The following is a 14,308-nucleotide window of genomic DNA, read 5'->3' as shown; positions in this document are numbered from 1 at the left end:
GCCAATCAGAACAGCGCAAATCCGTGACGTGTGAGGATAGTTTGTTTTGAATGCTTAACCCCTTCACGTCAGCAGTAAAGTTACTGAAGTAGCACACAGTGTTGTAGTGGATATACAGCAGTGAGGCCTAAGATTTGTGTACATCAAGCTCTCAAGTTTTGAAGACATTCAAGAGTGACATATTTTAAATATAAAGGAAAATTTATGACATAGGCCAAAACATTCCAAAACTTAATATTTGAATTAAGAGAGTGTGTGTGTGTGCCCACTGATGGGTTGGCACATCATCCAGGGTGTATCCTGCCTTGATGCCCGATTAAGCCTGAGAGCACAAGCTCCCCGTGACCCGAGGTAGTTTGGATAAGCGGTAGAAAATGAATGAATGAATGAATGAATATTTGAATTAAACAAAACAACATATACAATGTAGTGCTGGTGGTTAGTAGCCTTATTTTTCCGAGATTTAATTTATGATCAATTCATTATTTCATGAATAAAATGTCATAAAACCGGGGCCCCCTGACACCATCTCAGGGCCCCCAGTTTGAGAACCACTGACCTAGACTACTTGTTCTGAGCAGGTGTTGTCAGTGAACAGGCTGTAAAACTGTTGGCTAAGTTACAGACACTCATGAAAAACTGCTGATGCTGATTATCTGAGAAACTCTCTAACAGCAGTTACAATGTCATTGTTTGTGTCAAACAAGTTGTGAATTTGCTGTAACATTACAACAGGAGATCATGACTTACTCAAAGTGAAGCTCGCAGCTCCAGTGGTTTTCTCTGTAGGTTAACGAGGATGATGCTGAACAATTCCAGGATGTGCTTTTTTTCATTGGTTGTTGCATTAAATCTTACCTAGATACAATAGTGCTATTTTCTGTTTGGCTATTGTGTAGCCTCCTTTTTTGATTGGCTGAGAAGTGTCAGGCTCGACTAAGAACTCCAGGGGAGACGCGCTTGATTCCTGTCTGGTTCCATAGAGAGAGCGATGTGGACAGATACATTTTGGGCACTGCGGCATATTAAATATATGATAAATAGTACGTTTTTCTGCGTGACAAATACAATGTGTGGTGGGAGATCGTGACAAAAGACCGAAATGAGTGACTGTCACTCTCAATGCGTGACACTTGAGAGCCCTGTGTACAACTGATAACAGCACTTGCTTGAAGAACATCTCATTCCTTGAAATCCCAAAAGATATTCAGTGGGTTAAGGTCTTTGCATTTACAGCATTTAGCAGACGCCCTTATATCCAGAGCAACTTACGTTATCTCATTTTTATACAACTGAGGGTTAAGGGCCTTGCTCAGGGGCCCAGCTTGGTGGACCTCTGCTTGAACTCACAACCTTCCAATTGGTAGCCCAACACCACAACCACTAGGCAACCACTAGGCAACCACTAGGCAACCACTAGGCAACCACTAGGCAACCACTAGGCTACCACTAAGCTACCACTAGGCAACCACTAGGCTACATCTTTAAAGGTCACCTGAGTTCTTCCACTACAACCTTGGTGAACCACGTCTTGATGGAGCTTTGTGCACAGGGGCATTGTCAAGCTGGAACATGTTGGAGCTTGGAATTATTCCTATCCCTATTTCTATTCTATGCTCAAAAGTACAGAAATAAATAAAATTATACTATACAAGACAAGATGGCAACAAGTCTTCATATCAGCAGGAAGTGAAGTGGCTGCTGCTATGGTGCAGTCAGAACAGCCTAGAGCTAAACACCCTCAAAACCATGGAGATGAATGTGGACTTTAGGAAAGACCCCTCAACACTACTTCCCCTCACAATGTCCAACAGCCATGTGTCATCTGTGGAGTCCTTCAAGTTTCCGGGCACTACCATTTCCCAAGACCTGAAATGGGAGTGCAACATAAACACCATCATCAAAAAGGCTCAGCAGAGGATGTATTTTCTGCGTCAATTAAGGAAGTTTGGTCTGCCACAGGAGCTGTAGATGCTGTTCTACACTGCAGTCATAGAATCTGTTATGTGCACATCCATCACCATCTGGTTTGGTGCAGCAACAAAACAGGACAGAAACAGACTGCAACACATGGTTAGAACAGCAGGACTTGTACCGCCCATTTTCCAGGACTTGTACGACAAAATCACTACTGACTCTTCACACCCTGGACACAACCTCTTTCAGCGCCTCCCTTCTGGAAGGCGCTAAAGAACTTTGCTAACTAAAACTGCCAGACACAGGAACAGTTTCTTTCCCCAGGCAATCACCCTGATCAACATCTCACCATAATTATATTCACTGCTTCTTATCATAAGTACTGCATTATCACGACTGTCAGTCATCAAATCATCTGTATATTATACACTACTGCTGCTGTATATTGCACAAAAATCATAATATTGCACAATATTGTTGTTTGCACTCCCACACTTTATGTACATTACTGATCGTTCATATTCCATATTCATATTTTATATATTTTATTCATTCTATATTCATATTTTATACTCATTCTGTCTATATTGTATCTCATCATCTGCATTGTTTTCTTGTATAGTATTGTGTTATTTATGTCTGTACCTTTGAGAGTCACAAACTGCTGTAACCAAATTCCTTGTGTGTGTCAACACACTTGGCCAATACATCTGATTCTGATTCTGATTCTGAAATGTAGTGAATTAACGTGTGAATTATTACTATAGAAATATGCGCATTATGTAGTAGAAGTAAATAATGTTTTTTTTAATAATCTTGTTCTCTTGTAATAGTCTCGTTCTCTCTTTCCATCCTCCCCCTTTCAGGGTTGCCATAACTTTTAACTCAACCTGCTGGAGGATTTCTTTCTTGTTTTACAAGCCAAATTTGAGATTAATATCACTGTCTATTTAAAAATTAAGAATTGTTTAAGATTTTAAGCTTTTTATAGACTGTTTTTCTTGTAATTACTGGTTTGGTTTTAATTTTATACAAACCCAGTGACAAACACCTGGCAACTCAGTTCTTACTTCAGCAGGAATGAAAGTTAAACTAATCTGTTCCTGTTCAGTTGGGAAGTGGATCTGTTTTATCTGCGTTTGAGGGTTTTTACGTCGTCATATGCAGGATTATTATCATTATCTGTTTTTGAGAACCTTTGTGTGTTTATTTTGTGCAATATAAATCAGGTGAGTCATTTATTCAGACACACCTGTGTTACACAGAACTTTTATAAACTGAACCAGGAAGTGTGAGCTGTTGTAAGTGACTGTGTGAGTTTGTTTTTCAGTAAAATGGCAGAAGCGAATATTTTAGGACTTCAGGATCAGTTCAGCTGTCCAATCTGTCTGGATCTGGTCAAGGACCCAGTAACTCTTTTGTGTGGACACAGTTTCTGTATGGTCTGTATTAATGGCTGCTGGGATCAGGAGGATAAGCAGGGAGTCTATAGCTGTCCTCAGTGTAGACAAACCTTCACTTCAAGACCTGTTGTAAGTAAAAACACCATGCTGGCTGAAGTAGTGGAGACACTGAAGAAGACAGGACTCCAAGCTCCTGCTCATTGTCCATCTGGACCTGAAGATGTGGAGTGTGATTCCTGCACTGAGAGTAAATCCAAAGCTATCAAGTCCTGCCTGGTGTGTCTGGCCTCTTTCTGTGAAACTCATCTCCAGCCTCACTATAAATCTCCTGCCTTTAAGAAGCACAAGCTGGTCGAAGCCTCCAGACGACTCCAGGATCAGATCTGCTCTCAGCATGACAAACTGCTGGAGGTTTACTGTCGCACTGACCAGCAGTGTATCTGCATGTTGTGTACTATGGATGAACATAAAGGACATGATACAGTATCAGCTGCAGCTGGACAAGCTGAGAAACAGGTAAACATATCTTATAGCTTTTTTCCACAACTAGATATATAACATATAAACCCTTTATTATTAAGATAAAGGACAGCTGAGTCACTGGCTATTTTCAAGCGGCGGTTGAAGACCTACTTATTCAGGAAACACTTCAACTAACACTTCTATCCCTATCTTTTGCATTAAAAAAAAAAACCTTTGACACTTTTTCATTGTAACTTTGAACAAATGTTTTAAACTCATGGTATCTTAAGTATGTAACCTAGTAAGCCAGTATTAATGTATTCAATGCGAGAGATCAGAATCAGATTTATTGGACAAATGTGTTGACACACACAAGGAATTTGGTTCCAGCAGTTTGTGACTCTCAAAGGTACAGACATAAATAACACAATACTATACAAGAAAACAATGCAGATGATGAGATACAATGTAGACAGAATGAGTATAAAATGTGGATATAGTAGGGCTGTGCAATTAATCGCAATCGCAAAAAAAATCACGATTTAAGCACATGCGATTTCTAAACCGCATAAGGCTGCAATTATATCTATTAAGATGTTAACCAATCAGAGCTCACACAGCGCAGTATTTTGGATTCAGGAGAGAGAATGTGTGACAGAGCAAGGTAATTTGCAAGACTTGTGAAATGATTATTCCAACGAAACGGAGCAATACTACAAATCTGTTCCAACACTTAAAACAGCGGCATAAAAAACTGCATGATCAATGTATGTCGACAAAGTCCATCGAAACAAACAAAAGCACACATCAAAGCCAGACCGAACAGATTGAACAAGTATCCATTGTTCAAGCATTTGCAAGCGCCATGCCTTACGAGATAGGATCAAAACGGCACAAAGAAATTTTGGTCACCTATCATATATGCAAAGATATGATGCCTGCGCACATCGTCAGTAAAGACGGCTTCAAAAAGACGGCTTAGGTAAAGACTAATACAAACACTCGACAAAAGATACCAGCTGCCATCTCACACTCATTTCATACGATTTGCTATTCCCGAAATGTAGGCTGGAAACTTTCCATGGGAATTAAGGGGAATATATGGAGATAAACTGGGAATTTTAAAAAAATGCAGAGTTGCCTATAACAAGGAACTTAAATGTAGTTAAAAAAAATCTTAACAGCATAATTTTGACCATTCCTCTGTCACTTGCACACAGCACACTGCTTACTGGAGTGCCATTGAGGCCAAACCCCCTGCATGTACTTGCATTCTTCCATAACATGCACAGTAACACTTTATTTTAGGGTCATTTAACTAGTTGCTTATTAGCATGAATATTAATAGAATATTGCTTAATATACTTATTAAGCTCATATTAATGCATTATTCTACATTACCGTATTCTACATTCTTAATTGTACCCAATACCTAAACTTAATAACTACCTTACTAACTCTTAATAATCAGTAAATTAGGAGTGTTACCACATGTACAGATAATTTAATGACCCTCCCCCACACACTCACTCCACCCTGAAATAAAAAAAACCTCTATAAAATAATGTTTATTACAATTAGTAAGTTTATTATGTTTATTACAAGCATAATAATGTTTATTATGCTTTTGTTACTCAATGAAACAATCAATTAAAGTTCTACTTACAATTAAATCAGTCAAGGCGTACTTTTTAAAAATTTGTATTAGCTTGCATGCATGTCTGCTTATGACCAAACAAAATGTTTATGTTTGTATATGATACAGTTTATATACATTTCCCTATATTTCCAAATAATTCCAATAAATTCCTGGAAATTCCCGTAAATTTCCATAAATTTTCCAATTTTGAATATTTCCAAAATTCCCCAGATTAAGTTCCCGTGGAAAGTTTCTGGAAAGTCCTGATAATGCAGTACTTATGATAAGAAGCAGTGAATGTAATTATGGTGAGTTGTTGATCAGGGTGATTGCTTGGGGAAAGAAACTGTTCCTGTGTCTGGCAGTTTTAGTAGGTAAAGTTCTGTAGCGCCTTCCAGAAGGGAGGAGCTGAAAGAGGTTATGTCCAGGGTGCGAAGGGTCAGTGGTGATTTTCCCTGCCCGGTTTCTGGTTCTTGTGTCGTACAAGTCCTGGAGAGTAGGCAGGGGGGCGCCAATTATTTTTTCTGCTGTTCTAACCGTGCGTTGCAGTCTGTTTTTGTCCTGTTTAGTTGCTGCCCCAAACCAGATAGTGATGGATGTGCACAGGACAGATTCTATGACTGCAGTGTAGAACAGCATTAACAGTTCCTGTGGCAGACCAAACTTCCTTAATTGACGTAGAAAGTGCATCCTCTGCTGGGCCTTTTTGATGATAGAGTTTATGTTGCACTCCCATTTCAGGTCTTGGGAAATGTTAGTGCCCAGAAACTTGAAGGCCTCCACAGATGACACCGGGCTGTTGGATATTGTGAGGGGGTAGTGTTGGGGGGTCTTTCCTAAAGTCCACTATCATCTCCACAGTTTTGAGGGTGTTTAGCTCCAGACTGTTCTGACTGCACCATAGCACCAGCCGCTTTACCTCCTGTCTGTATGCAGATCCATTGCCATCTTGAGACCGATGAGACCGATGAGTAGTATCATCTGCAATATCATCTGTCATTGGTGTAGAGGGAGAATAGCAGTGGGGAGAGGACACATCCCTGTGGCGCACCAGTGCTGATTGTCCAAATGCTGGAGGTGACACCTCCCAGTCTCACCTGTTGTTTCCTGTCTGTCAGGAAGCTGGTGATCCACTGACAGATAGAAGGGGGTATAGTGAGCCTTAGGAGTTTGGAGTGAAGAATTTCCGGAATTATAGTATTAAAAGCCGAACTAAAGTCAACAAACAGAATCCGGGCGTATGTCCCTGGGCAGTCCAGGTGTTGCAGAATGTAGTGCAGTCCAATGTTGACTGCTTCATCCACTGATCTGTTTGCACGGTAGGCAAACTGTAGGGGATCCAGCATCTGTTCTGTGACAGACTTTAGGTGGGCCAATACCAGCTGTTTAAAGGTCTTCATGACAACAGATGTCAGAGCGACAGGCCTGTAGTAATTTAGTCCAGTGATGGAGGGTTTCTTGGGGACCGGGATGATTGTGGAGAGTTTAAAGCAGGAGGGGACTTCACACAGCTCCAGAAATCTGTTGAAGATATTGGTGAAAATAGGAGCCAGTTGATCAGCACATGCTTTGAGACAGGAGGGGGAGACCCCATCTGGGCCCGGGGCTTTCCTTGTCTTCTGTCTCTGAAAGAGCCGTTTCACATACTCTTCACAAATCGTGAGTGCAACTTGAGTGCTGGGAGGAGTTGTTAATGGGGCTTCCAGAGGTGTGATGTCAGTCAGTGTGCTGGGTTGGATGGGAGGTGTGAAGATGCTGTTCTCAAACCTGCAGTAGAAGATTTAAGCACTTATGTACATTGCTCTGGATAAGGGCGTCTGCCAAATGCTGTAAATGTAAATGTAAAATATTCATATTTTAAAAGATATGTTTATCTTGAGTAAACCTGCTTTGATCAAATGCCATCAAATGTCATTGTGCTGTTTCTCTTGTTTTTAACACATACATTTAACACACTGCGGGTAAATCATATGCTGTTTTTATGTAGAGGCAGTTGTTGGAGAAACAGGAAATATCCAAGCAGAGAATCCAGGATAGAGAGAAGGAGCTTCAGAAGCTGAGAGAGGCTGTCGAGACTCACAAGGTGTGTTTAGAGCTGAAAAAGCTGTTTCAGGTTCAGTTGCACTGCATTTACCAATACTTTTAAAGGTATGTGATGTTTCTTTGTTCACTTCTGATGCTGTTAATGTAGTGTAACTCCTTGAACTGGGAGGAAGTGATAGTTGAGTAGATTACTCCAAGTTCACAAGTAGGAATTTTAAGTTGAGGGGACATTTTCTTTGGCTTTACTGGTTGGAGGTTGGGAAATAAAATACTCATGTATTCACTGTCTTTCTCAGTGTTCCCCCTTAACCTCACAATTCTCTGTATCTTCTAACAGCATTCTGCACAAACAGCATTTCAGGAAACTGAGAGGATCTTTACTGATCTTATAAAAGCAATTGAACGAAGATGCTCAGAGGTGAAAGCACTGATCAGAGCTCAGGAGAAAACTGAAGTGAGTCAAGCTGAAAAGGTCATGAAGCAACTGGAGCAAGAGATTGCAGAGCTGAAGAAAAGACACTCTGAGATTGTGGAGCTTTCACACACACAAGATCCTGTGTGTTTCCTCCAGGTAACAAAAGCTTAAAAGTGTATTCACAATAAAGTAGGTTTTAATCAAGCAATTTAGGAGAAATTAAGTATAATTCACAGGTTTGATGTGCAAATAATTTTGACTAAGGTAAAATATCATCCAGTGTCACACATAGCAGCTATGTAATCAAACTATGTTTATCCATCAATAGTGTTTTGTTTTCTTTTCCAATATGTAGAGTTTTCAGTCCGTAAGGGCTTATCCTAGATCTGGACTTTTACCCATCATCAGTTCTCATCTTACTTTTGAGGATGTAGTAAAGTCTGTGTCTCATCTGAGAGATAAAGTAGAAGAATGGAGTACAGGGAAGTTTGGCAAAATATTAAATGAAGGTAAGCACTAGGTTTGAATATTATTTTATTTACAATAATACAATATTTCATATGGCACGACTTGCACATTAGTATTTACCAATAACTTTAAACTAACATCATAATGCACTTATAATGGTAGTATTTGTTAGTGTTGTGCCAGTCATGCTTGCAATAAATGTTACTGTAGCTTCTAATAAGTTTGAAAATCTTTTTTTTTCCTGATATGAAAAATGTATGTATAAAAATGATACTGCTAAAATGTTGCTGCTGATTTCTATCCAAGATATCTATAACTTCTCAGAAAAAAAAGGAAGTCAACATAAATTATATAGTTATTTTATTTACAAAAAAATAAAAATAATCTCATGTGTCCCACCAAAAACTGTAATATTGGAGTATGATTACTGACATCAGAGGCAGAAAGTACATTCTATCTGTTTATTTATCAGGTCCTAAATAGCATTTATGTATAATTAAATAGAAATAAGTCTTCTATGAATAAATAGAAGGTGACAACAAGCTACATACTGTAGCATATACAATGCAAATGTTTATCAGAACCTCTTTAAGCAACATGCAGTTCTTTCCCTTCAAAAATTTCCTCATCAGCCCACAGTTTTCTTTTTTATTTTTTAAAAGCTGTAACAATTAAAAAATTTCGATCACTGTGTTTTTCACAAAGGTTTTTGTTGATTTTTTTCCCCCCCAAACAGTAGAACAGTGGTTTCACCCACAGCTAATATTCCTAAAAATATGAGCAATTAAGCAATTTCAGAAAAATAAAGTGTCAAATTTTGGTCTCCACTGTATTTATGTCTGCAACCCCAGTTTCTCCATATTTATGAATGAAAATGCATGTTTAAGATACTAAATAACAAGTGACATCATCCAGTGATGGATCATGCCAAGCTGGTAGCCATAAACCTTTCTTTACTAGATGTAGATCTTGTAGATCATTCACAAAATATAAGAGCTAATTCTTGTCCTGAACAGATTTTTGTGTTTTGTTTAAAATTCAATAAAACCTCTTTGGCTTTATTTGAATAGATTTCCTGTAACTGTTTCCATAGTCAGATGTGTCTATATGTTTCGTGAACCCCAAATCAGAGAAGAGTTTCTAAAATGTAAGTCTCTCTCTCTCACACAAACACACACACACACACACACACACACACACAGACAAATATAAGGTTGTAATGTTATTTTAGCACTAAGAAACAACCCCAAAAAAACTGGTTGATTCCACGTATAATGTTTAAGTTTGGAACCTTCCCTTTATTTTTCTTTCCATCAGATTCCTGTCAGTTGAGAATGGATCCTAACACAGCTAATAAACATCTCATTCTGTCTGAGGAGAACACGGTGGTCACCAGCATGACAAAAGATCAGTCATATCCTGCTCATGCTGAGAGGTTTGACTCTCATCTCCAGGTGTTGTGTAGTGAGAGTGTACGTGAACGCTGTTACTGGGAGGTGGAGTGGAGCGGGGATAATGGGATTTCTATAGCAGTGGCATATAAAAATATAGGCAGGAAGGGAAACAGTAAGACCCCAACCAGTCTGGCTTTAAAGCAGCTCATTCCACAGAGACAGCCCTTTTAGATGTCTCTGAGAAACTACATGCTGCTAGATCAGCCAATCTCTCATCTGTCCTTATCCTCCTTGACCTTTCAGCAGCGTTTGATACGGTCAACCATAAGACTCTCTTAGCCACCCTCAGGAGTCTTGGGATATGCGGATCAGCTTGGGAATGGTTCGCTTCCTACCTGGAAGGACGCTCATATCAGGTAACATGGAGGGGAGTGACATCTGCTCCACGCAGACTCTCCACTGGCGTCCCACAAGGCTCAGTACTTGGTCCTCTTCTTTTCTCCCTGTATACTCACTCTCTTGGTGAAGTTATTTCCTCACATGGGTTCTCTTACCACTGCTATGCTGATGATACACAACTTATCTTCTCTTTCCCACCCGCAGATGCCACAGCTTCTGACCGGATCTCTGCATGTCTGGCAGAAATTTCATCATGGATGACTGCTCATCAGTTAAAGCTTAATCCTAGCAAAACTGAGCTGCTCTTCATCCCAGGTGATTCATCCCCAGGTCATGATCTTGCTATATCCTTGCACAACGATCTGATCTCCCCTTCAGCCACAGCTCGCAACCTTGGGGTAACCATGGACAATCAACTGTCCTTTTCCTCTCATGTTGCTAATGTGACTCGCTCATGTCGGTTTCTTCTCTACAACATTAGAAGGATTCGACCATTTCTGTCCACACAGGCTGCTCAGGTACTTGTTCAGTCTCTTGTCATTTCTAGACTGGATTACTGCAATGCACTGCTGGCAGGTCTACCTATGAACGCAATCCGTCCTCTGCAAATGATCCAAAATGCAGCTGCCCGGCTTGTTTTCAACCTGCCAAAGTTCTCTCATACCACCCCGCTGCTGCGATCCCTCCACTGGCTTCCGGTAGCTGCACGCATCAGATTCAAAACACTGATGCTGGCCTACAAAGCCAAAAATGGACCAGCTCCCTCTTACCTCAAAGCCCTCATCACTCCTCGCACTGCACCCCGCACCCTCCGATCTACCAGCACTGCTCGACTGGTTCCACCATCTCTCAGGGTAAGAGGCAAATATACTACAAGACTCTTCTCTGTACTGGCACCAAGGTGGTGGAACGAACTTCCCCTAGAGGTCCGGACAGCTGAGTCACTGGCTATTTTCAAGCGGCGGTTGAAGACCTACTTATTCAGGAAACACTTCAACTAGCACTTTCATTATCTTTTGCATTTAAAAAAAAAAAAAAAAAAAAAAAAACACACCTTTGACACTTTCATTGTAACTTTGAACAAATGTTTTAAACTCATGGTATCTTAAGTATGTAACTTAGTGATCCAGCATTAATGTATTCAATGTTAGAGATTTAAGCACTTATGTACGTCGCTCTGGATAAGGGCGTCTGCCAAATGCTGTAAATGTAAATGTAAATGTAAATGTAATGAGTGTGTGTTTGGGTTAAATGAGAACTCCTGGAGATTGTTTTGTTCTCCATCTAAATTCATATTCTTTCACAATAACAAAAACACTGAAATCCCCATAGAGCACAAATACTTTAGAATAGGAGTGTATGTGGATCACAAGACAGGATTTCGGTCCTTCTACAGCGTCTCTGACACAATGAAGCTAATCTACAGAGTTCACACTACATTCACTCAGCCTCTTTACCCCGGGTTTATGGTTTGGATGGGATCAAAAATGAAACTATGTCATTTAAAATCAGATTTTTAATGCCAGGGTTTTTATTATTTTTGTTTTGTTTTTGTTTTTTTCTTTTTTTTTTTCTTTAAATGAGTAGTGTGTTGCAAGAGCAAAAATAATTGAACATGTAGAAATGAGTCTTTAAAAATTAAACAAAACTGTTTTTAAAAACATGAATAAGTCTCACATTGCATTACATGCAGTTAATAATAATATGTTCCTGTCTGTAAACCTAAATATACAAATCACATTGTTAGGTTTATTATTTTAGGTAGGATAGAGAGAGAGGCATTGAAGGATGCCAGCTGATGATCAGACATGTAAAGTGGGGTAGCAGTCATGTAGATAGCTAAGGAAGGATGGGTGAAAACCAGGTCCAGGACATTTCCTTCCTTGCGTGTGGAGAGAAATCAAAGAAATTATATTATATTACCATTAGCTGATTTAGTTATCATGCTAGTTGCTGTTTTTACTGTTAAGTAAAATACAGATTAGGTAGCATTAGCTAATTTACAGATTTGTGTTTTATGAATATTTAAACTATACATGGGTATATGAATGAAAGGTAAGGAGGATGGACAGTTTGGACTGGGATGTGAGGTGTCCCTGATAATGTTGCATGTTCTACACAGACTGTGGTGAAAATTTTCAGTGGCTGTTAATAGGGCACCAGTGATTTTGGGGCAGTTTTCACCACACGTTGTGGGCTTTTCTTTCAGACACCTATGACAGTGGTACAGAAAACTTTCAGTAGTACTGTGATTGAATTATTAAGATCTCTGGAGACATGAATTTCCTCAGAGACCTGGACACCCAGTAACTTGGAGATACTCTACTTCAAATCAGATGGTATCCTGGGTAGATGTTGTCTCTATTATGACTATTATGTAAAATAAGCGTTCATCTAGAGAAAATAACGTGTCATCTTTCAAATAAAATAACGTGTCGTCTTTTTGTGGAGCACATAATGCGACCATTTAAAACATTTCAAACATTTTAGACCAAAATAATTTCTTCACAAAATATCTTGTTTCAACAACAGGAGTAAAATTTAACTGCTATAGTTCATAGTGTTTTACCCTAGTGTGCTCAGATTTATGCCAGCTGATTTATGTCTCTGTCGCAGGGGGCTTGAGTATCTTTTGTGTGTTTTTTTTTTTTTCCAGGCCACCCCCCGACAATGTCCAGTTCTCGCTTTCAATTTTACAATCGGTACTTCTATCATACTTCTGGCTGGTGCGGTGTTTTGAAATGTTGTGAGCTGTGTCATGTTGATTTGCATCTATGTTTAATCCACTGCTTGTTATAGAGCTTGTGTTGGCCTAGTCCTATGTGTTAACCTGCTTTGTTGTGTATACTTCCCTGTAAATATTGTAAATACAAGCTTTTTTGTGGTTTGTAAAAAGTCAGTGTCAGTTTTTGTTAATTCTGTATGTTATTGTTAACTGAGTTGTATTATGTTGAGTTAGAGGGATATTTATATATTATTTTGACCTTGCCGACTTCTGAAGCCACCTAAAAGCAGAATAAAACCAATTAAGCAATACTTGGCCATGCCACATTATTATTATTATTATTATTATTATTATTATTATTATTATTATTATTATTATTATTATTATTATTATTATTTATTTTCATTCATTCATTCATTCATTCATTCATTCATCTTCTACCGCTTATCTGAACTACCTCGGGTCACGGGGAGCCTGTGCCTATCTCAGGCGTCATCGGGCATCAAGGCAGGATACACCCTGGACGGAGTGCCAACCCATCACAGGGCAAACACACACTCTCATTCACTCACACAATCACACACTATGGACAATTTTCCAGAGATGCCAATCAACCTACCATGTATGTCTTTGGACCGGGGGAGGAAACCGGCGTACCCGGGGGAAACCCCCGAGGCACGGGGAGAACATGCAAACTCCACACACACAAGGCAGAGGCGGGAATCGAACCCCGACCCTGGAGGTGTGAGGCGAACGTGCTAACCACTAAGCCACTGTGCCCCCTATTTTTTATTTTATTTTATTTATTATTTTTTATGTATTTTTTTTTTACACCTGTATGTTGCAGTCTGATCTATACCAGATTGTAACGATAGTTTTCTTATAGTTTATTCATTCATATTGTTCATTCATTCATTATTCAAAGTTTATTTGGTCATTTTGTAAAATCAAACATTTTTAAACCATGATCTATGTTGGTACATTACTGTTATTTTAGAAAGTAGTCTTTGGTATAAGTGGTATAAGACTGATTACATTTTACAAGATAGATTACATGTATTTTTACCTCCTGCCAGGTGTGTTGAGAAATATCTCAGAAGGAGTATATATGTTATGAAAACCCTGATTTAAAATAAAGCCACTTTTACAATATTTAACAATAGCAAAAACACTCAAAGTGCCTAATAGTTTATAAATTAAAATTAATCAAAATAATCAGACAGAAAACAGGGAAATGTGAATACAAATGACCAGGTTTATTAAGAACACAGATGGCCTACTCAAGATAAATGTAAGAACAACCAGAAGAAGGGGATCTGGCATTAACAGGGGAAGTGTGATTGAGAGACAGGAGATGGCATAGGAGGATATGAGGAATTAGAAGATAATGGTTCCAGACTGGGAGGTGAAGGAGGAGGAGGAGATGGGGAAGCATATGGAGAT

General features: G+C 39.2%; 1 protein-coding gene across 5 annotated transcripts; it reads left to right on the top strand.

Moving 5' to 3' along the window:
- The first annotated feature begins 2,853 nt into the window (after positions 1-2,853).
- LOC132849048 (E3 ubiquitin/ISG15 ligase TRIM25-like) lies at positions 2,854-11,206 on the top strand. 5 transcript variants are annotated; one of them, XR_009648798.1, is made up of 8 exons: positions 2,854-3,836; positions 7,409-7,504; positions 7,802-8,035; positions 8,235-8,388; positions 9,441-9,494; positions 9,665-9,819; positions 10,045-10,157; positions 10,345-11,206. XR_009648798.1 is itself a non-coding variant. In XM_060875221.1 (7 exons), exons 1-7 carry the CDS (start codon positions 3,252-3,254, stop codon positions 10,078-10,080), a joined length of 1,314 nt encoding a protein of 437 aa, XP_060731204.1. In that variant the 5' UTR covers positions 2,854-3,251; the 3' UTR covers positions 10,081-11,206. The 5 variants fall into 5 exon arrangements, 3 of the variants coding, with proteins under 3 accessions (XP_060731204.1, XP_060731203.1, XP_060731200.1); XM_060875221.1 differs by having other exon boundaries at positions 10,045-11,206; XM_060875220.1 differs by having other exon boundaries at positions 2,855-3,146; positions 3,248-3,836; positions 9,665-11,206.
- Positions 11,207-14,308: the final 3,102 nt, after the last annotated feature.

The sequence above is a fragment of the Tachysurus vachellii genome, chromosome 7 (assembly GCF_030014155.1).
Source record: "Tachysurus vachellii isolate PV-2020 chromosome 7, HZAU_Pvac_v1, whole genome shotgun sequence".
Taxonomy (NCBI): Eukaryota; Metazoa; Chordata; class Actinopteri; order Siluriformes; family Bagridae; genus Tachysurus; species Tachysurus vachellii.
The sequence above is the reverse complement of the archived record's forward strand: the minus strand, read 5'-3'. Positions and strand labels throughout refer to the sequence as shown.